Raw genomic sequence first — 22820 nt, 5'->3', positions numbered from 1 at the left:
GAGTACATTTTCACAGCTGTATGACTCACAGAGACATTGCTATCAACTTCACTTTTTGAAATGGAACTATAGTAAGTTTTACTGCTAGTACCAATAATTACAGTATTTAGGACTACTGAATTATCTGTTTTGAATATATAACCAATTTCTGTCTTATACGGAAGTTCGTGACTTCATAGCCAATAGGGAAATACGTCACATGGAATGAGGAAACACAGGTTGCACCGTCGCAATTCTGTTTCTGTCGTTCACGTATGCTGAGTGCTTGTTTATTGAAAAAAAGAAAAGAAAATGCATTTGTTTCACAATCAAGAGAAGCCAGATATGCTATTTCTTAACGTGAATGTAAAAGAAAAGTAAAGAGAGCAGCTTAGTTGTGCCCAAAAAAGTATTCCGACAGAGGTGTCCAACAAGAACAAGAATTAAGCAAATATGCAAAAAATTATAATCAGAATCGCACTGGAATACTATGCAGAAGATAAGAAGGAAGGCAGCAACGAGCGGAACAAATTTAACAGATTATCTGGAAGCTTTTGCCACATTGAGAGAAACTACGACCGCCTGTGGAATACGTCAGCTCGGCGTTGTTCGCATTTTACGTGCCAACAGTTTCCATCCCTATCAAGTGCCACGTATCACTGGTTATCCCCAATAACAGCGCTTGCACTGTGTTTTGACAGATTGAAAAGTGTTTATTACTAACAAAATTCTGCTAAATAGGTGTAGTATCTGTGTGTGTCCCTATTAACTCATGAGGACGCGAAAGCAAAAGGCTCAGCCAAAGCAAAACATGACTAGCTACCAGTACACAATATACAAATGGTGTTACGTAGTCTTATAACATGAAATTCAGATCTGAATAAAGGAAACACACTGATGATGGCACAGGTATAATGAAACATGTTTGCGTCACATGAAAAAACAGTGTTTTCCGTAAGAGGCGGATCTTATCCAATAATCTCAAAGTTCTTATTTTTCTCCCTGAACTTTACTTCCTTCTCCCGATTTCTACTTACTTTCCTTTACCGCCTGCTCAGTACACCGATAAAATAACATAGGGGATGAGCTACAACTCCGTCTCATTCCCTTCTCAATCACTGTTTCTCTTTCATGTCCGTCGACTCTTGTAACTGCAGTCTGGTTTCTGCACAAGGTGTGTATATCCTTTCACTACCTGTATTTTATATCTGCTACCCTCAGAATTTCGAAGAGTGTATTCCAATCTACACTGTCAAAAGCTTTCCCCAAATCTGCAAGTGATATAAAATTTGATTTGCCTTCATTTAACCTACTGTTTAACGTAAGTCATAGAGTCAGTATTGACTCCCGTGTTCCCACATTTCTCTGGAACCTAAACTGATCTTCTACGAGGTCGGCTTCTACCAGTTTTTCCATTTTTATAAATAATTAATGTCAGTATATTGCAACCATGCCTTATTAAACTGATAATTTGGCAATATTCACACCTGTTAGCACGTCCTATCGATGGAATTGGAATCATTACATTATTCTTGAAGTTTGAGGGTAGCTCACCTATCTCATATATCTTGGACACTAGGTGGAATAATTTTGTCATGGTTGGCTCTCCCAAGGATCTCAATAACTCTGAGAGATTTTCGTCTGCTCCAGGACTTCGTTCTGTTGTAGGTGCTCTGACAAATTCTTCTCCCAGGATCATATCTGCCATTTCATCTTCATTTACTTTCTCATACATTTTCTATAATATTCAAGTTCATTTCGCTTTTGTAGACCTACTATGTATTCTGATTAACTGATTAACGTGTGATGAACTTCTCAGTTCTGACGCCAACATATACACATGTCGGAAGAATTTAAAGACTGACACGTGTTGAAGCAAACTCTTTTGCAGCACCACTTGACAATGGCCTTAAGGCCGAAACTGCAATTGAGGGATTGCTAACAAAAACCCCGCTACTCAAAACAATCTAAAAATTAGTCAGAGGCGCCATCATGTAGTGTTCAACTCTACGCACGTGATTACACAACCGCTTTTGTCAAAAAACCCTCAAGTCGTTCTGTGTAAGCCTCTGAAAATTCGGCGGTTCTGCAAAAACCCGACAAGCTTGGACTGTCGCTAGCAGGAATACTTGGTCAGTGGTGCTTCAGGCAGCTGTCGCGAGAGCGCTCTGCTCAACTCCCGATAAACCACTAATACTATACACTTGGTTTACAGCCGCTCTCGTTCTTCTAGAGTATACTTCTGATCTCCAAGTTTTTGCGTTAATATGGACACAAATGGTCCAGAGTGACCTCGAAAGAGAGCAAGAAAAAGAAAAATCAGGATAATATTCGTGATGCCAAAGCGCTTGGCGAATAACACGTCAATCACGTCGGGAAACTGGTACCACATTGAATGACTGGAGTGGACTCGAGGTTCGCAGCATTACGTATTTATTGCACAGTCATTATTTATTGGTATCGCATACATTATCATATGGTGAACACTTTCAAAAATTCCAGACTAGTACATTTGACACAGCTCAGACGTCAGCTTTATTTCTATGTCTTTAACTTTCTTTCAAATTTAAGGAAAAGAATGCCAACCAATTTCCTTCTTTTATTTATACTATAAAAGTAATTTTGCAAAACAAAATGTGTATTTAATGTCTAAATGCTTCCTACTTTTTTTATTCCACAACCGTATTTGTTTTGTTTCACAACAATCCAGGACAGTGATCAAAGAACCAGTGCTGTACTGGAAATACCAGTGCGAATGGCCACTTTAATTATCATCATTGTTATTGTTTGATCCTATTATTTCTTTGACTGTGGTACATCTGTCATATCTAAGGAAAATGCCGTCCCAATCAGTTTATCTTTGAAAGATAATCGGTTTTTTTCTGACTGCTTTTAGCTAGGTGTGCGAGGCTGCATTATGTTGAGAAGGCGTAGGAAGAAGCCTGGTGGCGCAGTACCACTGAAGACTTTATCAAAATGATGTCGAAAGATGCCAAGGTACTCATCTCAGTGGTCTGACAGGCATGCATGGTATCGCGAATTTTCGATCAAGAACGGATGATGAAGACAATATGACACGACGGGCCGCGACATTCACCTACAAAATGCGGGTAACAGGAGATGTTATTGACTGCAAAATTGCTTTTCTAAGTTTGCATGGAGTTAATTGCGACAGACTGAGAAGACTGTAAAACAACTTATCTTATTGCGGGAGCCCTCCAACAGATAATCGTGGTAAATGTTACAACCTACCACGCCAAGCACCAGAACAGATTGTGAAGGTTATTGAGGCCCATATCATGTACTTTCATGCCCAGAAATCCCATTACTCACCCAGAGATAATTCCAATAGGCGCTGTTTGCCAGAAGACCTCACCGCCAAGGACCTGCATGACGATTTCTTTAACGCCTATCGAATAAATGTGCCCTACAAACTTTACTGGCAGATTTCCAAAACTTTCAGCAGTCACTTCGGATGTCCCAGATTTGATACTTGCAAAGAAAGCGATTCCCTTCTGCAAAAAATGAACGGAAGTAAAGAAGATACGGAGAGAAAAGCTTTTGAGGTACTGGAAGCTGTCCATCTCAGGTAAGTGGATGCTTTCTTGGATGAAAGCCAGACAGGAAAATGTTAACTGCATCTCAACAGATTTTATGAAGAATTTAGCTATTCTTCATTTACCAACAGGTTTTGTCTACTAGATGTGTCAGTTGTGCTATTATGTCTTTGGGATACACGATTTGGGAACAGCAAATGTCAGTATATATAAGGAAGATGAGAGCAGGCAGCGTCCCCAATGAAGTTATCTCAATATTGCTACATTTAATGAGCAGCATCCGACACTCAGAGTTAACGAAGGAGCTGGTTCTTATAAGGGTTTTTCACTTGTTTCTCCACAACGCAGGTAGATTACCACCGCCTATCTTCCCGAAATCAGGGATGAAAGGATTCTCAAGGCCAGAAAGCGACCATCCCCATTTTTTTTGGAGATATTCACCCACTATGAGTTCAAGAATTTAAAAAAAAAGCAACTGCCAAATTTGTTTTTAAAAACCCCAAAGCCAGAATTCAGGCTTCAGGATGTTCGATCTATGCAATTTGAATTCAAAAACAAAGCTGTATATTTGCGAGACGCGTACCGTCACATCATTACAACTCCGAAGTTTAAAACTGCCCACACAATGAACGTACCAAGAGCTTTCACATTCCATCCTGGAGTGAAACCTGCGAAAGCTAAAGACGTATTAAAACTTACGGGATACCTCGACAATCGTGTAAGCAAAGAGAACTACTCTTTGGCACAGCTGTATCTGTGGATTCACCTACAACCAGTTGTGACTATAAAACAGACAATGATGACAATAGTGATGGAGGCGAAGATGTTTGTAGATGTTATTATATGCTGTATATCACATTTATCGTCCTATATCTTTAATAAATAAGTGTTTAACTGATACGTGTCGTAAGATATTACTTAAATATACAATAACATTTACACGGTATGTAAATATAATACTATTGTGCATTGTATTAGTGGATTTTTCATTGAATTCTGCAAAAATCTCCAAGAGTCCAATCGATATTCCTTCTCCATAGCCAGAGATTATACACACATCAAAAAAAGTTTTTCATCACCTCGGTTCCGAGAGTTCCGGAACCTGTACAGAAAATTGGAATAGAGATCAACATAAACATCATTTCCGCCCTTTCTATTGTTCATGAAAACCACACAATGCATGTAGTTCCACCATACAGTGAGACCTTCAGAGGTGGTGGTCCAGATTGCTGTACACACTGGTACCTCTAATACCCAGTAGCACGTCGTCTTGCATTGATGCATGTCTGTATTAATCGTGGCATACTATCCACAAGTTCATCAGGGAACTGTTGGTCCAGATTGTCCCACTCCTCAACGGCGATCCGGGGTAGATCCCTCAGAGTGGTTGGTGGGTCACGTCGTCCATAAAAAACCGTTTTCAATCAATCCCAGGCATGTTCGATAGGGTTCATGTCTGGAGAACATGCTGGCCACTCTAGTCGAGCGATGTAGTTATCCTGAAGGAAGCAAATCACAAAATGTGCACAATGGGGGCGCGAATTGTCGTCCATGAAGACGAATGCCTCGCCAGTATGCTGCCGATATGGTTGCACTATCGTTCGGAGGATGATATTCACGTATCGTACAGCGGTTACGGCGCCTTCCTTGACCGCCAGCGGCGGACGTCGGCCCCACATAATGACACCCCAAAACCGCAGGGAAACTTCACCTTGACGGCCGGTGTGGCTGAGCGGTTCTCGGCGCTTCAGTCTGGAACCGCGCGACCGCAACGGTCGCAGGTTCGTATCCTGCCTCGGGCATGGATGTGTGTGATGTCCTTAGGTTAGTTAGGTTTAAGAAGTTCTAAGTTCTCGGGGACTGATGACCTTAGATATTAAGTCCCATAGTGCTCAGAGCCATTTGAATTTGAAACTCCACCTTGCTGCACTCGCTGGACAGTGCATCTAAGACTTTCAGCCTGACCGGGTTGCCTCCAAACACGTCTGCGACGATTGTCTGGTTGAAGGTATATGCGACAGTCATCGGTGAAGAGAACGTGATGCCAACCCTGAGCGGTCCATTCGGAATGTTGTTGGGCCCATCTGTACCGCCCTGCACGGTGTTGTGGTTGCAAAGATGGACCTCGCTATGAACGTCAGGAGTGAAGATGCGCATCATGCAGCCTATTGCGCACAGTTTGAGTTTGGGTGCACGAAAAGCATTATTCAACATGGTGGCGTTGCTGTCAGGGTTCTTCCGAGTTATAATCCATAGGTAGCGGTCATCCACTGCAGTAGTAGCCCTTGAGCGGCCTGAGCGAGGCCTGTCATCGACGGTGCGTGTCTCTCTGTATCTCCTCCATGTCCAAACAACATCGCTTTGGTTCCTCCAAGACGCCTGGACGCTTCCCTTGTTGAGAGTCCTTCTTGGCACAAAGTAACAATGCGGACGCGATCGAACCGCGGTATTGACCGTCTAGGCATGGCTGAACTACAGACAACACGAGCCGTGTACCTCCTTCCTGGTGGAGTGACTGGAACTGATCGGCTGTCGGGCCTCCTCCGTCTACTAGGCGCTGATCATGTATGGTGGTTTACATCTTTGGGCGGGTTTAGTGACATCTCTGAAGTGTCAAAGGGACTGTGTCTGTGATACAGTGTCCACAGTTAATGTCTATCTTCAGGAGTTCTGGGAACAGGGGTGATGCAAAACTTTCTTTGACGTGTGTAATTTGATATTACTTAACTACTTCTGATAATATTCCAGATGGCTACAGAATATTAGACAAAACAAAAACAAGTTAGCTACTTATGGGACAAACGTAAGTGTTTTTTTTTCGTTTTCCCAGCATTGTGATTTTCTAACTAGTGGGCTTTTTGCTGGAAACCGCTGAATTGTGATATAAATAATCTCTTCACTCAATGGCGAATGTGATGACCTTTAAAAATTTTGTCAGATTCCCTTTCTTTTCTTAACATGTAAACTATTATCATTCAAATAGCTGCTTTTCTTTTTTCCAGAAGTATCTGTATTCTTCCTATAGACAACATATATGTTTCCCCTAGATATGCATTATTGTTCATGTTTAGTGTTGTCATGCCTAGTGAACAGCATCAGATGTTCATTGATCATACCTGTGTGAGACAGCGTTATCAGCACCTGACAGAACTTGAAAAGGGTTTCATTGTCAGTCTCCATTGTCAGTCTTCATTGTCAGTCTCCATTTGGCTGAGTGGTCGAATCGTGGAATATCCAGATTCGCGGAGCATTCGGATGTGACAATGGCCCGATGTTGGACTACATGGGAACGTGAGAGCAGACGTATTCGTCGTTAAAGTTCCTGTCGACCACGTCTGACCATTACGAGGGAGGATCGCTGTATTGTACACCAAGCACATCGTAACCTCTTGGTATCTTCGCTGGCCGTCGGAGAACAAGTAGTGGACTCCGTGAAACATTTCGTGTCACCCTGCACCATTATTCGTAGGCCAGCAGCGGCCGGACTTTCTGTCCCGTGCACAGGTTGCTGTTAACACTACAATACAAACAGCTGCGTTTCGGACAGTGCCCTGACCGGGAAGCGTGGACTCCTGATTAATGACGTCGCACTGTGATTAATTGCAGCTATGCACCAATCTGGATGACTATCCACGGCGAGTATGACGGAGATCTGTGGAGAGAGCCCAATTTTCCAATGTTTTGGAGAGGCACATCGACATTAGTTCTGCCATTATAATGTGGGGACCCGTCGGGTGTGACTTCAGTCGACGGCTGTTGAGGATTGAGGGAAGTCTGCCGACACAACGGTACGTCATTGACATCCCGCGTTCTCATCTGTTACATCTCATGCGAAAGTATTATGGTGTCTTTTTCAACAGGACAATCCTCACTCACACGTAACATGTGTCTTTACGAATTGTTTGCATGATGATGAGGTACTCTTGTCGTCAACAAGATCCCCAGAACTTTCGCCGGTTTGATTACGCGTGGTAGCAGTTCATACGTCAAGTCTGTCCCAGCTGCGTCAAGCTGGGGAGCCCCATCAGCATGACGTGGCATTTTCGTATGACAAAATGAACTTCCACGTACGACAGCAATGGGTTTCATGTTCAAAACAGATAAATCATAAGTTTTAGATATTGTAATTTCTCCGAAACTATAGATGCAATCAAAGACTATTTATTTGGTGAAGACTTTATAACAATTCGTTTGGGTAAAAACAGAATACAGATCTCTTAAACAGTCCGGGAAATATCTGAGGTCACAGCTCAGCAGAATTACCTTTACACTACACAGAAAACGGTTTCAGAGGCATATTTTAGTCTAAAAGACGCCAGATATGTACCAAAAAACGGAAAGACCAGCTTGTGCCACTGCGAAAACGTTTAATTCATAGGAACTTTTCCGAATATAATTTCCTACAATGTAAAAAAAAAAAGTAAATGTCGTGTAACTAGGGCCTCCCGTCGGGCAGACAGTTCGTCGGGTGCAAGTATTTCGATTTGAAGCCACTTCGTTGACTTGCGCGTCGATGGGGATGAAATGATGATGATTAGGACAACACAACACCCAGTCCCTGAGCGGAGAGAACCTCCGACCCAGCTGGGAATCGAACCCGACCCCGTAAGATTGACATTCTGTCGCGCTGATCACTCAGCTACCGGGGGGGGGGGGACATTTCCTACAATGAAAGTGAAATATAATGTCATTCTTTCTGAAAAGTGATGAGTAGTGAAAGCCAAGTTTCTAGGGAATCGTCCTAGCATTCAAGTGATATTCTAGTTCATCACAAAGTTGTTTGCAGATGCTTAGATCGCCCTTCTAAGAACGGCCGGTTTGTAAATAGATCTGGTTTCTTTTAGGACCACATTACAATGGTTTTCCATATGTGGACAAGAGTATTATCAAGCAGCCTCATAAAAGGTCCAGTTGCTACAACAGTACTGGAAGATCGCTGTTGTCCGAAACCCGACCGAGCGAGGTGGCGCAGTGGTTAGACACTGGACTCGCATTCGGAAGGACGACGGTTCAATCCCGCGTCCGGCCATCCTGATTTAGGTTTTCCGTGATTTCCCTAAATCACTTCAGGCAAATGCCGGGATGGTTCCTCTGAAAGGGCACGGCCGACTTCCTTCCCCATCCTTCCCTAATCCGATGAGACCGATGACCACGCTGTCTGGTCTCCTTCCCCAAACCAACCAACCAACCGAAACCCGAGTTCATTTTGATACGGATCATACTTATTGGTCCGAGTCAAAATAGGAAAAGCAGAGTCAGTTAAACTGCCTCTATTGAATTTACATATGCCGGGGTGACAAAAGTCATGGGACACCTCCTCATATCGTGTCGGACCTCCTTCTGCCCGGCGTAGCGCAGCAACGAGACATGGCATGGACACAACAAGTTGGCTGAAGTCCTCTCCAGAAATACTGAGCCATGCTGCCTCTACAGCTGCCCATAATTACGAAAATATTGCCGGTGCAGCATTTTGTGCACGAACTGACCTCTGGATTATGTCTGTTAAATGTTCGATGGGATTCATGTCGGCGACCTGGGTGGTCAAATCATTAGCGCGACCTGTCCAGAATGTTCTTCAAACCAGTCGCGATCAGTTGTGATCCGGTGACATGACGAATTTTCATCCATAAAAATTCCATCGTTGTCTGGAAAAACGAAGTCGATGAATGGCTGCAAATGGTTTCCAAGTAGTGGAATACAGCCATTTCAAGTCACCGATTGGTTCAGTTGGACCAGAGGACTCAGTCCACTTCTTGTGAACACAGCCTACATCATTACCGCACCACCACAAGCTTGCACAGTGCCATATTGACAACTGGGGTCCATGGCTTCGTGGAATCTGTGCCACACTCGAGTCCTACCATCAGCTCTTACCAAGTGAAATCAGGTCTCCTATGACCAGGCCGCGGTTCTCCAATCGTCTATGATCGAATCGATATGGTCACGAGCCCAGGAGAAGTGCTGCAGGCGATGCCGTGCTGTCAGCAAAGGCACTGGTGTCGGTCGTCTGCTGCCACAGCCCATTAACTCCACATTTCGCTGCTCTGTTCTAACGGATACGTTCGTCGTAGTCTCAAATTGATTCCTGCAGTTGTTTCACGCAATGTTGCTTGTCTGCTAGCATTGTCAATTCTACGCTAACCCCGCTGCTCTCAGTCGTTAAGTGAAGGCCATCGGCCACTGCGTTGTCCGTGGTGAGAGAAAATGCCTGAAATTTTATATTTCGACATGCTCTTGACACTGTGGATCTTGGAATATTGAATTCCTTAATGATTTCCGAAGTGGAAAGTCCCATGCGCAATGGCCAAGCACCATTCCGCGTTCAAAGCCTGATCATTCCCGTCGTGCGGCTATAATCACGTCGGAAACGTTTTCACATGAATCACCTGAGTACAAATGACAGCTCTGGCAGTATATTGCCCTTTTAGACCTTGTGTATGCGATACTACCGCCATCCTTATATCTGAGTATCGATATCCCATGACTTTTTGTCACCTCTGTGTACCTCCATAATTCGCTCGTACAAGGTCTATTGCACATTTCTTCGATGCCAGCGCGAGTGATAGAAAGATGCAACGTACCACATGATTCGAAAAAGACGTTTACTGAACCGCGGTGTCGACTGCAGCGCGGCATCTCCTTACGTGTATTACGTGTATGAGTAATATCCACATGTAGCAGACAAGTGCGTAAATGTAACCCAGGGTGCGTACATAGTGGACGCAGGCTTCACGCATGTTGCTAACCAGCGGGCGATGAAACTGATCAACATTGTAAATAAGAATTTGATGTCGAACAGTACTATTAATACGAGCAGAGCCGTGTCGGCACCTGCGAAGTTCGCCGGTAGATGTCAGCCTGCGAGAAGGATAGCTCAGCTTCTGGTTAGCTGTCAGTAATCTCGCTTCTGCAAGAACCATCTCAGCTGCCTTTTGTACTTGCGATGGTCGTAGATGTTTAAAATAAACGCGCCAATCTGTGTGCAAATGCTTATATTCACTTTTTAGGCTTTTGTCTAGGAGATAGTGCTCCACCCCCCCCCCCCCCTTCTCCCCCATCCGTGACCGAGCGGGATAGCGCAGTGGTTAGCACACTGGACTCGCATTCGGGACGACGACGGTTCAAACCCGCGTCCGGCCATCCTGATTTAGGTTTTTCGTGATCTCCCTAAGTCACTAAAGGCAAATGCCGGGACGGTTTCATCCAAAGGGCACGGCTAATTTCCTTCTCCATCCTTCCGTCTCCAATGATATCGTTGTCGACGGGACGTTAAATGGAAATCTCCTCCTTCTCTTCCTCCTCCTCCTGGGGATAGTCCCGATTTGCAGTTTTTAGATATGGCTTTAGTTATGTTCTCATAAAAATTGGGTCTATGTGTTTGTAAATTATGGCCAGAAATGCAGTTAAATTTCGTCTTACCAATATTGTTTTTGAAGTAGGTGAATATCAAATAGTTCACGCAAATATGTTACTGCTAATGTACAGTTCTCGTTGATACTACTTTCCTGATTTTTTGCACTACAAGGCAAATAACTAGAAGACATACTCCGTAAGGCATTAAAATTCTAACAGCATGAAGATGGCATGAAACTATCATCAAACTGGCACAAAGTACCCTACACCTTTGGATATGCAAATGATTAGCATTTCAGTGCAGCCACGCAAAGTACCCTATCTGATCAAAAGAACCCGAACCCCTCCAGGTAATTGACCACTACATGTCACGAGAGGTGGAACCGTCAGTATACACGCTTCGTTCAAAAAGGTCTCAGACTGATTTTGTTCCTGACGGGATAAGCAATTTTAGGGCAGTAACTACGGTGGTAGCTTGAGCAAACAATTATAAACAAGAGTTGTGCATTCGACCAGTCAGTGTGAGCAGGTGTTGTTTTGAAGTGGACCTGCGGCCATAGTGTGTCAACAAGTTTCTACCGCAAATCGTACTGGAGCAACGAACTGAACATTTGTAAAACAAATGTTCATGACATTCTACAGACTGTTTTGAAGAAGAGAAAAGTGTGTACAAAGTATATCCCACACATTTGACTCTCGAACAAAAACGACGATGTGTATACGCCTGCCGTGACGTAACTGATATGAAAAACGTGGACCATTATTTTTTGGAGGAAGTCATCACTTGTGACTAGACTTTGTGTTGTTAATACTAACCTACCACAAATCGAGAAAGTGCAGAACGGTCTCTGATGCTTCGCCAAGACCGAAAAAGGTGCAAATATGACCCACGAGTTGAACGATAAACCAAAGGAGTTTTCTGAAATTTTCACATGGTTATATGACCGTTCTGTGTTGTACTGGGAGGGGGGGGAGGGATGTGGGGGAGGGGGACACTATGCAGAACACCTGAAGTGTTAAAACCATCATCTTAATTTGTCTCTGTTTTTTATTAATCCAGTCTCGAAACGTTTCTGAGCTGACGATGTAACAGGAGGCGGGCAGTACTGTGTTGTCTGTACAAAAACAAAATTTGTCATAGGAGAGACTCATTGACTTGTACTGTGGAATGGTGCTTAGATGTCACATGAGTAACAAATCCGCCGACCGGAGTGGCCGAGTGGTTTTAGGCGCTACAGTCTGGAACCGCGCGACCGCTACGGTCGTAGGTTCGAATCCTGCCTCGGGCATGGATGTGTGTGATGTCCTTAGGTTAGTTAGGTTCAAGTAGTTCTAAGTTCTAGGCGACTGATGACCTCAGAAGTCAAGTACCATAGTGCTCAGAGCCATTTGAACCATTTGAGTAACAAATCCGTCAGTGATATTTCAACGCCTCTAAAGGTGTCAAAGTCGACTACTGGTGACGTGCTTCTGAAGTGGAAACGTGAAGGAACAACCACAGCTAAACCAAGACCAGGGCGCCCTCATTTACTAACGGACAGTATACATCGAGCTTTGCAGAAGGTTACTGTAAAATAGCGCGTGATATAACTCGTGAGTAATGTTGCCAGCAATCCAAGTAGCACCGAGACTGTGCGTAGGGACTTAAAAAGAATTGGGTACAACGGTCGAGCTGCTCCCCATGAGTCACACATTTCTGTAGTTAATGCTAAGCGACACTACAGGTGGTGTAAAGATCGACGCCACTGGAGAGTGGATGACTAACGATTGATTTGTAGTGAAGAATCACAATACACCACGTTGCACTACGATGGAAGGGTTTGGCTTTGGCGAATGTGTGGAAAACGTTACTTGTCATCCCCTAGACAAAAGCCTAAAAAGTGAATATAAGCATTTTCACACAGATCGGCGCGTTTATTTTAAACATCTACGACCATCGCAAGTACAAAAGGCAACTGAGATGGTTCTTGCAGAAGCGAGATTACTGACAGCTAACCAAAGCTGAGCTATCCTTCTCGCAGGCTGACATCTACTGGCGAACTTCGCAGGTGCCGACAAAGTGTCAGCAGTGAAGTACGATAGAAGTGGTGTTATGATATGTAGGTGTTTTTTGTGGTTAGGGTGTGGTACCCTTACTGCGTTCAAGAAAACCTTAAATGTGGAAGGATATGAATACGTTTTACAGCATTGTGTACTACATACAGTAGAGGAACTGTTGGGATACGATGGCTGTTTGTATGAGCATGACAATGCACTCCTTGACAAAGCAGCATCTGTGAGTTAATGTTTGTAAACAGTACCATGCCTCAAATGGACTGGCCCTCCTAGAGTCCCGATCTGAATCCAATGAAACACCTCTGGGGTGATGAGTTAGGCTCTGAGCACTATGGGACTTAACATCTAAGGTCATCAGTCCCCTAGAACTTAGAACTACTTAAACCTAACTAACCTAACGACATGACACACATTCATTACCGAGGCAGGATTCGAAGCTGCGACCGAAGCAGTCCCGCGGTTCCAGACTGCAACGCCTAGAACCGCTCGCCCACAGCGGCCGGCTGACGAGTTAGTATGTCGATTTTCGCTCCAAAGCCCAGCGTCAAACATCACTGTCTTCACTTTTGTTTCTGCGCATGCCTTAGAATGGGCTGTCATTCCTCCACAGACATTTAGACGCTTCATTGAAAGTGTCCCCAGCAGAGTTCATGACGTCTAAAGCCAAAGGGTGGACACATCCTATATTAATGGCCGCTAATATGTGTCCGAATAGCCGGCCGTGGTTGCCGTGCGGTTCTGGCGCTGCAGTACGGAACCGCGGGACTGCTACGGTCGCAGGTTCGAATCCTGCCTCGGGCATGGGTGTGTGTGATGTCCTTAGGTTAGTTAGGTTTAAGTAGTTCTAATTTCTAGGGGACTTATGACCTAAGATGTTGAGTCCCATAGCGCTCAGAGCCATTTGAACCATTTTGTGTCCGAATAGTTTTGATCAGACAGTGTAGATAAGACTACCGCCATCTGCATTATGTACACAAGACAATATTCAGTATGGATTTCTCATTCTGAAATGGCACTTGAATGTTGGTTGTTGCTGAGAAATTCGTGTTACGCTTCGTCTAAAAAATTATAAATCTTTATCAGCACTTCGACAGCGGCAGGATCATGAGCTAGTGCGGGTTATTGTTCCATGATATTGCAGCTCGAGTTGGTCGGGATCCCATGACTGTAATGCGGATATGGAAACTATGGGTTCATGAGGGAATACTTGAAGCTATGCAGGCTCTCAATGGCCTGACGTGGCTAGTGTTTAAGAGGATAGACGTATTGTTCGCTCGGCCATGCAAGATCTTACTGCCAAGTCACGTATAGGGGTTGGACAAAAAAAGTCATGGCTGAACATAAATGCAGATGCTAGCCAAGCTTACAGGTTCCGATGTTGTATCTGACCACGAAAGGCACCTGTGCAATGTCCAACGTTGCAAGTGTCAGTGATGGTCAGAACATTGTTTTGTGTTGTTGTGAGTATATTATGTCAGAGCTAAGTGAATTCGAACATGGACGAATTGTAAGTGCTCTTATGGTGGGTGCTTCCGGGAGCCGAAGAGTTTGATGTTTCATGATGTATTGTATCGGATATTTACACTGCATATGAAAAATATCATCCACCAAGTCACGATGCGGACAAAGGCGTGTGGTAAGTGATCGCGACAGAGGTTACTGAAAAAAAAAGAAAAAAAGAAACATGAAGGGAGATCCATAAGCAGGGAATTACAGGGCGAGCTGGGATCTCAAAACCACCAATCAGTGATGCAAATGCCCGTAAATGGAAAACGTGGCACGGAAGCCGTGAAAACCTGGTCTATGGAGGAATGGAAGAATGATACTTTGTGGAACGAGTCTTGTTTCACACTGTTTCCAATTTCTGCCCGAGTTTACGTCTCAAGAGTGAAACATGGCTGGGGTTCGGTGACGATTCTAACAGCCATATCGTATTTCATGCGGCTTTTGGTTACTCTGCAAGGTGGCATTACTCTCAAGGATTAAGTGGCCATTTTGGCTTATCAAGTCCTTCCCCAATGGGAATGCTGTGTTCCAAGACGACAGAATAGCTGTTCACACAGCTCGCACCATACAGGACTGCTTTTTTGAGCACGAGGATGAATTTTCCCATCTCCCCTGGCCATCACAGTCACCAAATGTCAGTATTATTGAATCTTTGGGGTCTAGTTTGGAGAGAAGGGCGCGAGATGGCTATTCACCTCCGTCCTCGTTACCTCAACTTGCCACTATTTTGCAGGGGAAGACTGGTGTAAGATTCCCTTGAAAACCACACAGGACCTGCATTTACTCGTTCCGAGATGACTGTAAGCTGGTTTGCAAGGCAACATTTTCCTACGTCGTATTAGTCATGGTAATGTGTTGTGTTTTGAGGTTTCCATATTTTTGTCCTGCACCTGTACCTTAGGGTTGTTAGCAGCAAGACAGGTATCCACACGGCAGTGCGACAACGTCTGGAGGATTACGGACTGTCAGTACGACGACCATTGTTATGGCTTCCCTTGTGCTAGGTGCGCCGACAGTCGTGCGCCCATTGATAGCACTGGACTGAGGAGTAGCACACATCTTTTCAGAGAACTACCGGTTCTATGTACAACATAGCGATATACTTACACGTGTGTGAAGATTCTGGTGATAAGGAACACTGGAATCAAGCCATGTGCTTGGCCTGTGTGACATATCACACAGGCCAAGCACGTGGCTTGATTCCATTAGGTACACAACACGATCATCTCATTCGCACAACCGGTAAATCTGAAAATAGCCGTTACATGACTGGCGTGGTAACGACTTATCTTTGAGATTTCCATGACGTTATATTTCAACAAGATAACGCAAGACGGCATATGGCCTGTATTATCCTGACCTACCTCGATAGAGAGGGTGTTGCCCTGAGCCTCAAGTTTTCCATAACTGTCACCGAAAACGTCTGATCGTGGGCTCTAAATGGTTCGTACATTGGCCTCGCATTCTGCAGTAAGATTTTCCGTAATTTCCCTATATCGTTTAAGACAAATCCCGAGATGGTTATTTTCAAATTGCACGGCTGATTTCCTTCCTTATCTCTTGCTAATTCGAGCTGATGCTCCATCGTTGTTGACGGGACGTTAGAAGCTTATCTTCCTTGTTTCTGGTTTGGTGATGGATTGCCGAGAGGCTCGCGCCAGTCGGCAACACTAAATTGATGAGTACGGGCTTGGAGTTGAAGCAGCATGGTATGACTTACCCGTATCTGTTACACAAGCTAAGGCTGGCTTATACCCAGCTAGGTTAGAGAAATTGTTGCTGCCTGAGGTGACAGCTCTGTGTGATAAAGTTTTCACTCTGTACACCTCCAGACTACCTACACATTTAATAATATCTTATTCCTACTATATTAACTATCCTTACAGTTTTTGCAGTTTTAACCACCAGTATTGTATACTGTCCAATTCTATTAATGTGACCACCAAGTTTTGCACGCGAGACGTTCAGGAAGAGAGTCAATAAGATTGTGGAAGGTACAGAAAGTGATGTGGAACCACGCCAACTCCAGTGCCGTGGTCTCCTGGTTGAGTATCCATGGCACGAACAACCCGGTTGAGGTGGTCCCATAGATTTTCAATTGCGTTTAAATCAGGGAAGTTTAATGGCCAGGGGAGTACGTGAAACTCATCTTGGTGCTCTTCGGACCACGCACGTACGTCTGGTAGGATAAATAAGATTCCGGGTACAAGAAATTGCTTGCTACGCTTATCGCCGTAACTGCTGACGGCTACTGTCATGAGCTTTACCACTCTGCTGTCATAAACGAAGAAAAACGACAGTGAAGACTACAAGAAGTGTTGCTGCACCACCATATGTATGCTTGCTCGTTGATAACTTGACATAAACAACTATCCAGATGCACTCTGGGAATTCACCACTCCATAGCTGAGGCTGTGAACACACTGTCATTCTTCGGCACTTTGTCCAGAGGGAACCAGATCTAATTCAGGTGATGGAAGAAATTTTAAGTGCCATTGCTCTGAATTAAATTCCATACTTCTCTGCAGTCACACTTTAAATGGCGATTAGTCTGCCAGACGGGGTTGCTACGTTCGAAGCACCCATTAGAACCATTCGAGCAGTCTACAATATGTGCCGTGTACTCACCATCAACCACACAAACGCGACTTTAAACTCTGCATGGACTAGCCGCAGTCACGTACGTTCAACATATACTTTTAAAACAACACCATTCTCGTTCTTCACGAATCGGTGGTGTCATTGTGCGCTAATAAATAAAACGGACCAGTCAGGCCACTCACCCTATCATCCTAAATCTCTCAGCTAACATTACCACATGACTTTAAATTTATTAGGAAGTTACTTCGTGTTCCTCACATTGTTGAAAACTTGCGCCTTTCAGTCTGTATGTATCAACCTTTGAGAGAATTCTTTGGACCAAGAGAACACTTGTCAAACTTGGAAGGTTACCTTCTTGAATTTCAAATCCACATATTTCTAAAACGTTGAGTGTCAGTTGTAGATAATGGAGCAGAATATATCACTAAGTAAACTCTGTATGCTATTTTATCAAATTAAAATTTCATCATAATCATTATGTTAGATAACACCTATAACATTTGGTAATCTAGAGGATATAAGTGCTACACATCATTTACTTACTGTTCGTTTCCCAATAGGCACAAATCTGCTTTGTGTCTCCGAAGATATTGGGTACACTGTAAGTCAGGGCTTCACTGAGGTTCCCAACGCTTACATTGGAGATGGTTACTGACATCACTGGCTCTTCTGTTGCGAATCTCAATTTGGGTGTTGTTTCATTACTAGAAACGTTGTAAAACCCCAGAGGCCGAAAAAATTTACCATTCTTGTAACAGACAAAGCGAGCTCTGACTCTACTGCGCATATAGCGAGCGGCCACCAACACAGCTTCTGTTGGGACGTGCAGGAATATTTCCTAAAAAAGAAAACACATATGAATCAGGGCATTTGCAATAACACATCAATCGCAAATTAACAATGATAACACTACGAACATACTCGCTACTTGAAGTAAATTTGAATAGAGTAGATTACTATCATAGCTTGAAATTGGATGGATATTGCTGAGAAGAGTGCTGTGTTATCTTACACTGAAGTGGATCAAATTTTCATAAGAACACTTGAAGAAAGGTTTCCTACACACAAGGTGCGCTAGAGTAGATAACATTTCTTGTTTGTTAATTGAACAAAATAATTTGCAGCTGAGTATTCATTACAGTTTAAAACATTGGGATAGATCGTGACTGAAACCTGTGTATCTTTCACTGCAAATGGTCTCCGTAATCGGACACTCGAGAACGTATAACGCACAGAATTATAGCTTCAGTACTGAGCGTTTCGTTTGGCGTATGATCCTTAAGAAATAACTGTTTTTGTGGTGTTAAGTTTGTCACATTGATATTGAGCAATTGTGTAGTACGCCCAACAATTATTTGGATATTTAAACTGAAAAACTTCACTGTATGATGAAAATCTGGTTATCTACGAAGTACATCGTGTTCCGTGATGACAATGCTTCAGTTCACATTGCTAACTCTGATGTTGTGTAGATGACCTTGAACATATCCTCGTAGCTGTTCAATAACCAGAAGTGAATATTATCGAGCGTTTGTGGCAGATTAAAAAGCAGAAAATCTGTTACAGATTTATTTCCAGTCGTCAATGACAGTTAATTGTGGTCATGGTTCAAATGGCTCTAAGCACTATGGGACTTAACATCTGAGGTCCTCCTCAGACTTAGTACTTAAACCTAACTAACCTAAGGACATCAAACACATCCATGCCCGAGGCAGCATTCGAACCTGCAGCGCGGTTCCGGACTGAAGCGCCTAGAACCGCTCGGCCAAAGCGACTGGCTAAATGTAGTCATGGATAAAAACAGACGTATTCATCCGGAAAACAAAATCATTAGTCATCCGCACACATTTCGTAACGAACCACACAAGTGCATCGTGTCAAACGTGTACGCACAGTTGTAATCATTCTTTTACAGAGGTCTGCGTTATTTTGACAGAAACTGTTTGAAGGGGGAAGGAAGAACTTTCAGATGCTGCGCCAAGCGCGTACATTGCTACTGTGCAAATAAAGTAGGTATCCATCCCAACACCAAATGGCGATGGGAAATATTCACACGTAGTATGACAATGTCTCAATTATAATGGACCTACAGTTACTCAAATTTTAGATATACCAATTCGCGCCCCAACTCCAGCTGCGTCAAGAGGAGCAACAGCACCACAGAGAACTGATGCAATAAAACCAAAAATTTTAGCAACAAATGCAACAACTGCAATAATAGCTACAGCAACTGATAAAGATAAATCGGCGTTGCCAGCGTCTCCACTTTCTTTCGCCAGTTTTGCAGTAACAAATGGAAATTGAGAAGCACATCAGCACTGGTTAATAATACACTTCCAGTTATGCGAAATTTGTAAATCTTTTGTAAAACGAGGACTGTTTTTATCCTCTACTAGCTGGCAAACCCGGCATTCCGCGGGTATTCATTTTGCGAATTTTCTATTACAAATGAAAACAAAAAAATCGAAAAAAATTCATTTCCATGTATTCGAGAAACATCTTTGACGAAATTTTCGGTTTATGGTCAACTATTACAATGTGAAGTCTCATAAAGTGACCACTCGCTTTACGTTTCATTAGAAAATTTCAGAAGATGGATAGTCAGCTGACAATTGCCTATTTAAAAGGCCTTGGTCGACGTTCTCACTTTCAGTGCCAAAATGAATAGTGCAATTAATCTCATGCAGATTCCTGCACAAGAGATGTGGCCAATCACTTAGCTCCTCAGTCAGAGAGAGCAGCCACGGGCTAGATGTACGAGTCGTGATTTGAGGACGTCCTGGAAATAGTGCAATAACGGCACAACAAGTTATCGATGAAGACGTGGATACAGCCAGCATGTGAGGAAAATGTTTCATACAGAATCGTAAAATTCATGTTAGTCATTAACCATACTCGTATTTAGCATCTGCTCCTCAGAATTACTCGAAAACACTATTGCGAGAAAAACGATATCGCCAAAGGAACCAAGTAGTCGCTCCTCCTTATCGTTGTCATTAACAAGCAGTGTTAAAGAAGATTATTCTTAGCGTTATTCGCAGCCAAGCCAGTCGTGTATCAAGTGCTACTGCGAACACAGTTGTAAGAATTGTACAAAGTGTTTAAAAATTTGTCAATGTCAGCTGTAGCATAATCAGCCATTTTAGCCAATGTCTTTCGCACATTAACTTCGTTCCCGTATCCAGCGAGTAAAATATAGCACCGATAAAAATGACTCTGGCGTTATTTCTGAACAGTATTCCAAGAAACTTTGAAATGGATATAGGTGGCTCAGTGTATTTAACCAATAAAGACATACACAGTCATTCATTGCTCAACAATAAAATGAACTAACACACAATTCGTCACATGTAATACGAAGAAACTGTCTTTAAAAAGTCATAGTAAGGGGCCTTCCGTGTGTAGGAATATTGATGGTAATCTGATTCTTCTAGTGGTAGCACTTCTATCAATTTTTAATATGTCTAGATTACAAGAATTTACAGTTTTCAGATTCCAAATCCGACATGTAATTAATCTAGTCTTGGGAACCATTCCATTTTCTGTGATACAATGTGCAAAGAATATATATTCCTGTCAGAACCCAGTCCAGGAAGCTGACATACCTAAACGCATAGTCTCTCTCACGTTTCTGCAGGCCTCATCCTGTTCATTTGTCACGGAGAGAAGACGTGAAAGCAGAGACATATTACTTCAGAATCAGGACGTCAAAGCGCTATTTGCTCCCACTCAGTGGACTACATCCATGGTGAAACAGGGTGCGTATATGTGACGATTTCAAGGCTTCAGTTAATGCATAATTCGAGATAAAAACCGCTTCCAGAAGAACTATCGGATAAATTATTTGACCGCCAGAACTTAACCAAATTTGACCTTGCTGAGATGTATCGATAGATACTGTTAGTTGTGGAATGAAAACGGTTTATGGTACTAAACACACAACTTGAGTTGTACAAATACAAACAAATTGAGATGTTAACTATATTATACAGTATTACCTCTGGGTCCCACAAATCTAAAAGAGTTGTTGTCTTTTCTAGATAAAATAAACTAGTGCGAATATATACGCAATGCTGTCTAAATGCGGCATTAGTTAACTAAACTGTGAAGGAAAGTGCGACCAACACATATCTGGACCACGACATGAAAGAAAGCTGTCCTGTAACTAAAAGTATGCTTGAAATTGACGTCTGTTTGGCCAGTAACACAGCAGGCAGATTTTTATTACCCACTGAAGACTCACAGCATGGCATAAGTGCTCTTCTACCAGCTGTTGACATCAACAGAAAATAGCTGGTCCAGTCTTGCACAGTTTGTGCTGCAAACAGGCATTACCACCACACCCATGCTATGCTTGACCGATAACAGGCCAACCATAAGAGGATGAACATACGGACATTGTATGTGCAGTCCTGTGAGTAATGCAGTTGGTGTTAACATACACACTCTCTAACTTCCTGTTTGTTGCCTAGATTAAAGCCACTGTATCACAGGCCATGACCCACTGTCGAAGGATCTCAGCGCACTTGGTCTCAGACAGTGATCTTCAGTTAGCCTCTACAACCTTCCAATACTACTACCAGTTGAATGGTATCCAGTATTTGAAAATTGTTTTAATCAACCCAGCGACCAGAGTCGAAAGCAGAGATCGAACAGCTGTTCAGGACGTTCAAAAACTAGATGCCGAATTTGATGTGTATGGGATCTTCTGAAAAAATTTCATTAGCTCTCTTGCAACATACCCCCAAGCCTTTGTGCGTGGTGACAGTGCTGCGAAGGTACTTCAGAGGTGCAGGTGCAAGATGATCCTGCATCTGATTCACATGTCACAATTAGCGTCGACAACAGTTGCACTGCTACAAAGACTCATATATCCAGGATCTCATATTTCACTCCATGGTGGACGAAAGTTATGGTTTTTGGCAAAAGCAACAGCAAGTGTTCTCCATGTCTGCTGATATGTGGCTGCTAAGAATCTACTGGAATCAGCTGTGGGTACAGAAACCACGCGACAATTGCAATAGATTTGTCTACTAAAAGTGCCTACAGCTTGTAGGCACTTGTAGTGTTGACAAGTAGCAGTCTCACTTCACACACGTCACAGCCACCCTGACACAGTGGAGCCTGAAAAGCCATAGGGTGGCATGTGGGCACCGATAAAGGTGGATACCGTATGACCCACTACGCAAAACACCACCCGAACATCACCATAGACAGAACATTCATTACACCACAGCAATCATCAGGAACCCATGACAGTCTGCATGGGCTGCCACTGCTGATAAATACGTCACCCTCTGTTGTCTGTGCAGACACTATTTGGGCCAGAAAATCAACAGAAAGATGTAGATATTGACTCTAATCTGTCTAGTTGGTGTCTCCTAAGCATGGCACGCGTCTCTTACGCTCTCCATGTCTGATTGAGGTTTGGTAAATGCGAATTTTGTGACATAAAATTTAAATTAAAACAATTGCCTGTGTTAGTCACATGTATTTTCTTTAACGACGGCTTTCTAGGGCTTACTCCTTCATCTTCAAGTGGATCAGTGAATTACATTACAATTTCATTTTCTGGACGCAGCCAGTTTGTTTTGAATTCCATTTCCATAGGAATAAGACATAACATGTCACTTTTGATCGTAATGTGACTTCGACATTATAAGTTTTAACCAATAATTAAGTTACTTACAAGACATTCTAGCAAAAGGAATGAGAGGGTCGTTATAAGCGTAAATAAACATTTTCATCAGTAATACTAGCATTACCAAC

The 22820-nt window shown here is 43.2% G+C and overlaps 1 protein-coding gene across 1 annotated transcript in view; it reads right to left on the bottom strand.

The window, feature by feature from the left end:
- LOC126184353 (uncharacterized) overlaps nucleotides 1-22820 on the bottom strand; it is a 496186-nt gene that overhangs the window by 58308 nt on the left and 415058 nt on the right. The window contains exon 14 of the mRNA XM_049926732.1: nucleotides 17595-17889. Within this exon, the coding sequence (XP_049782689.1) occupies nucleotides 17595-17889 (295 nt within the window). The remainder of the gene's footprint in view (nucleotides 1-17594; nucleotides 17890-22820) is intronic.

The sequence above is a fragment of the Schistocerca cancellata genome, chromosome 4 (genome assembly GCF_023864275.1).
Source record: "Schistocerca cancellata isolate TAMUIC-IGC-003103 chromosome 4, iqSchCanc2.1, whole genome shotgun sequence".
Taxonomy (NCBI): Eukaryota; Metazoa; Arthropoda; class Insecta; order Orthoptera; family Acrididae; genus Schistocerca; species Schistocerca cancellata.
This window is presented reverse-complemented; position numbering and strand designations above follow the sequence as displayed.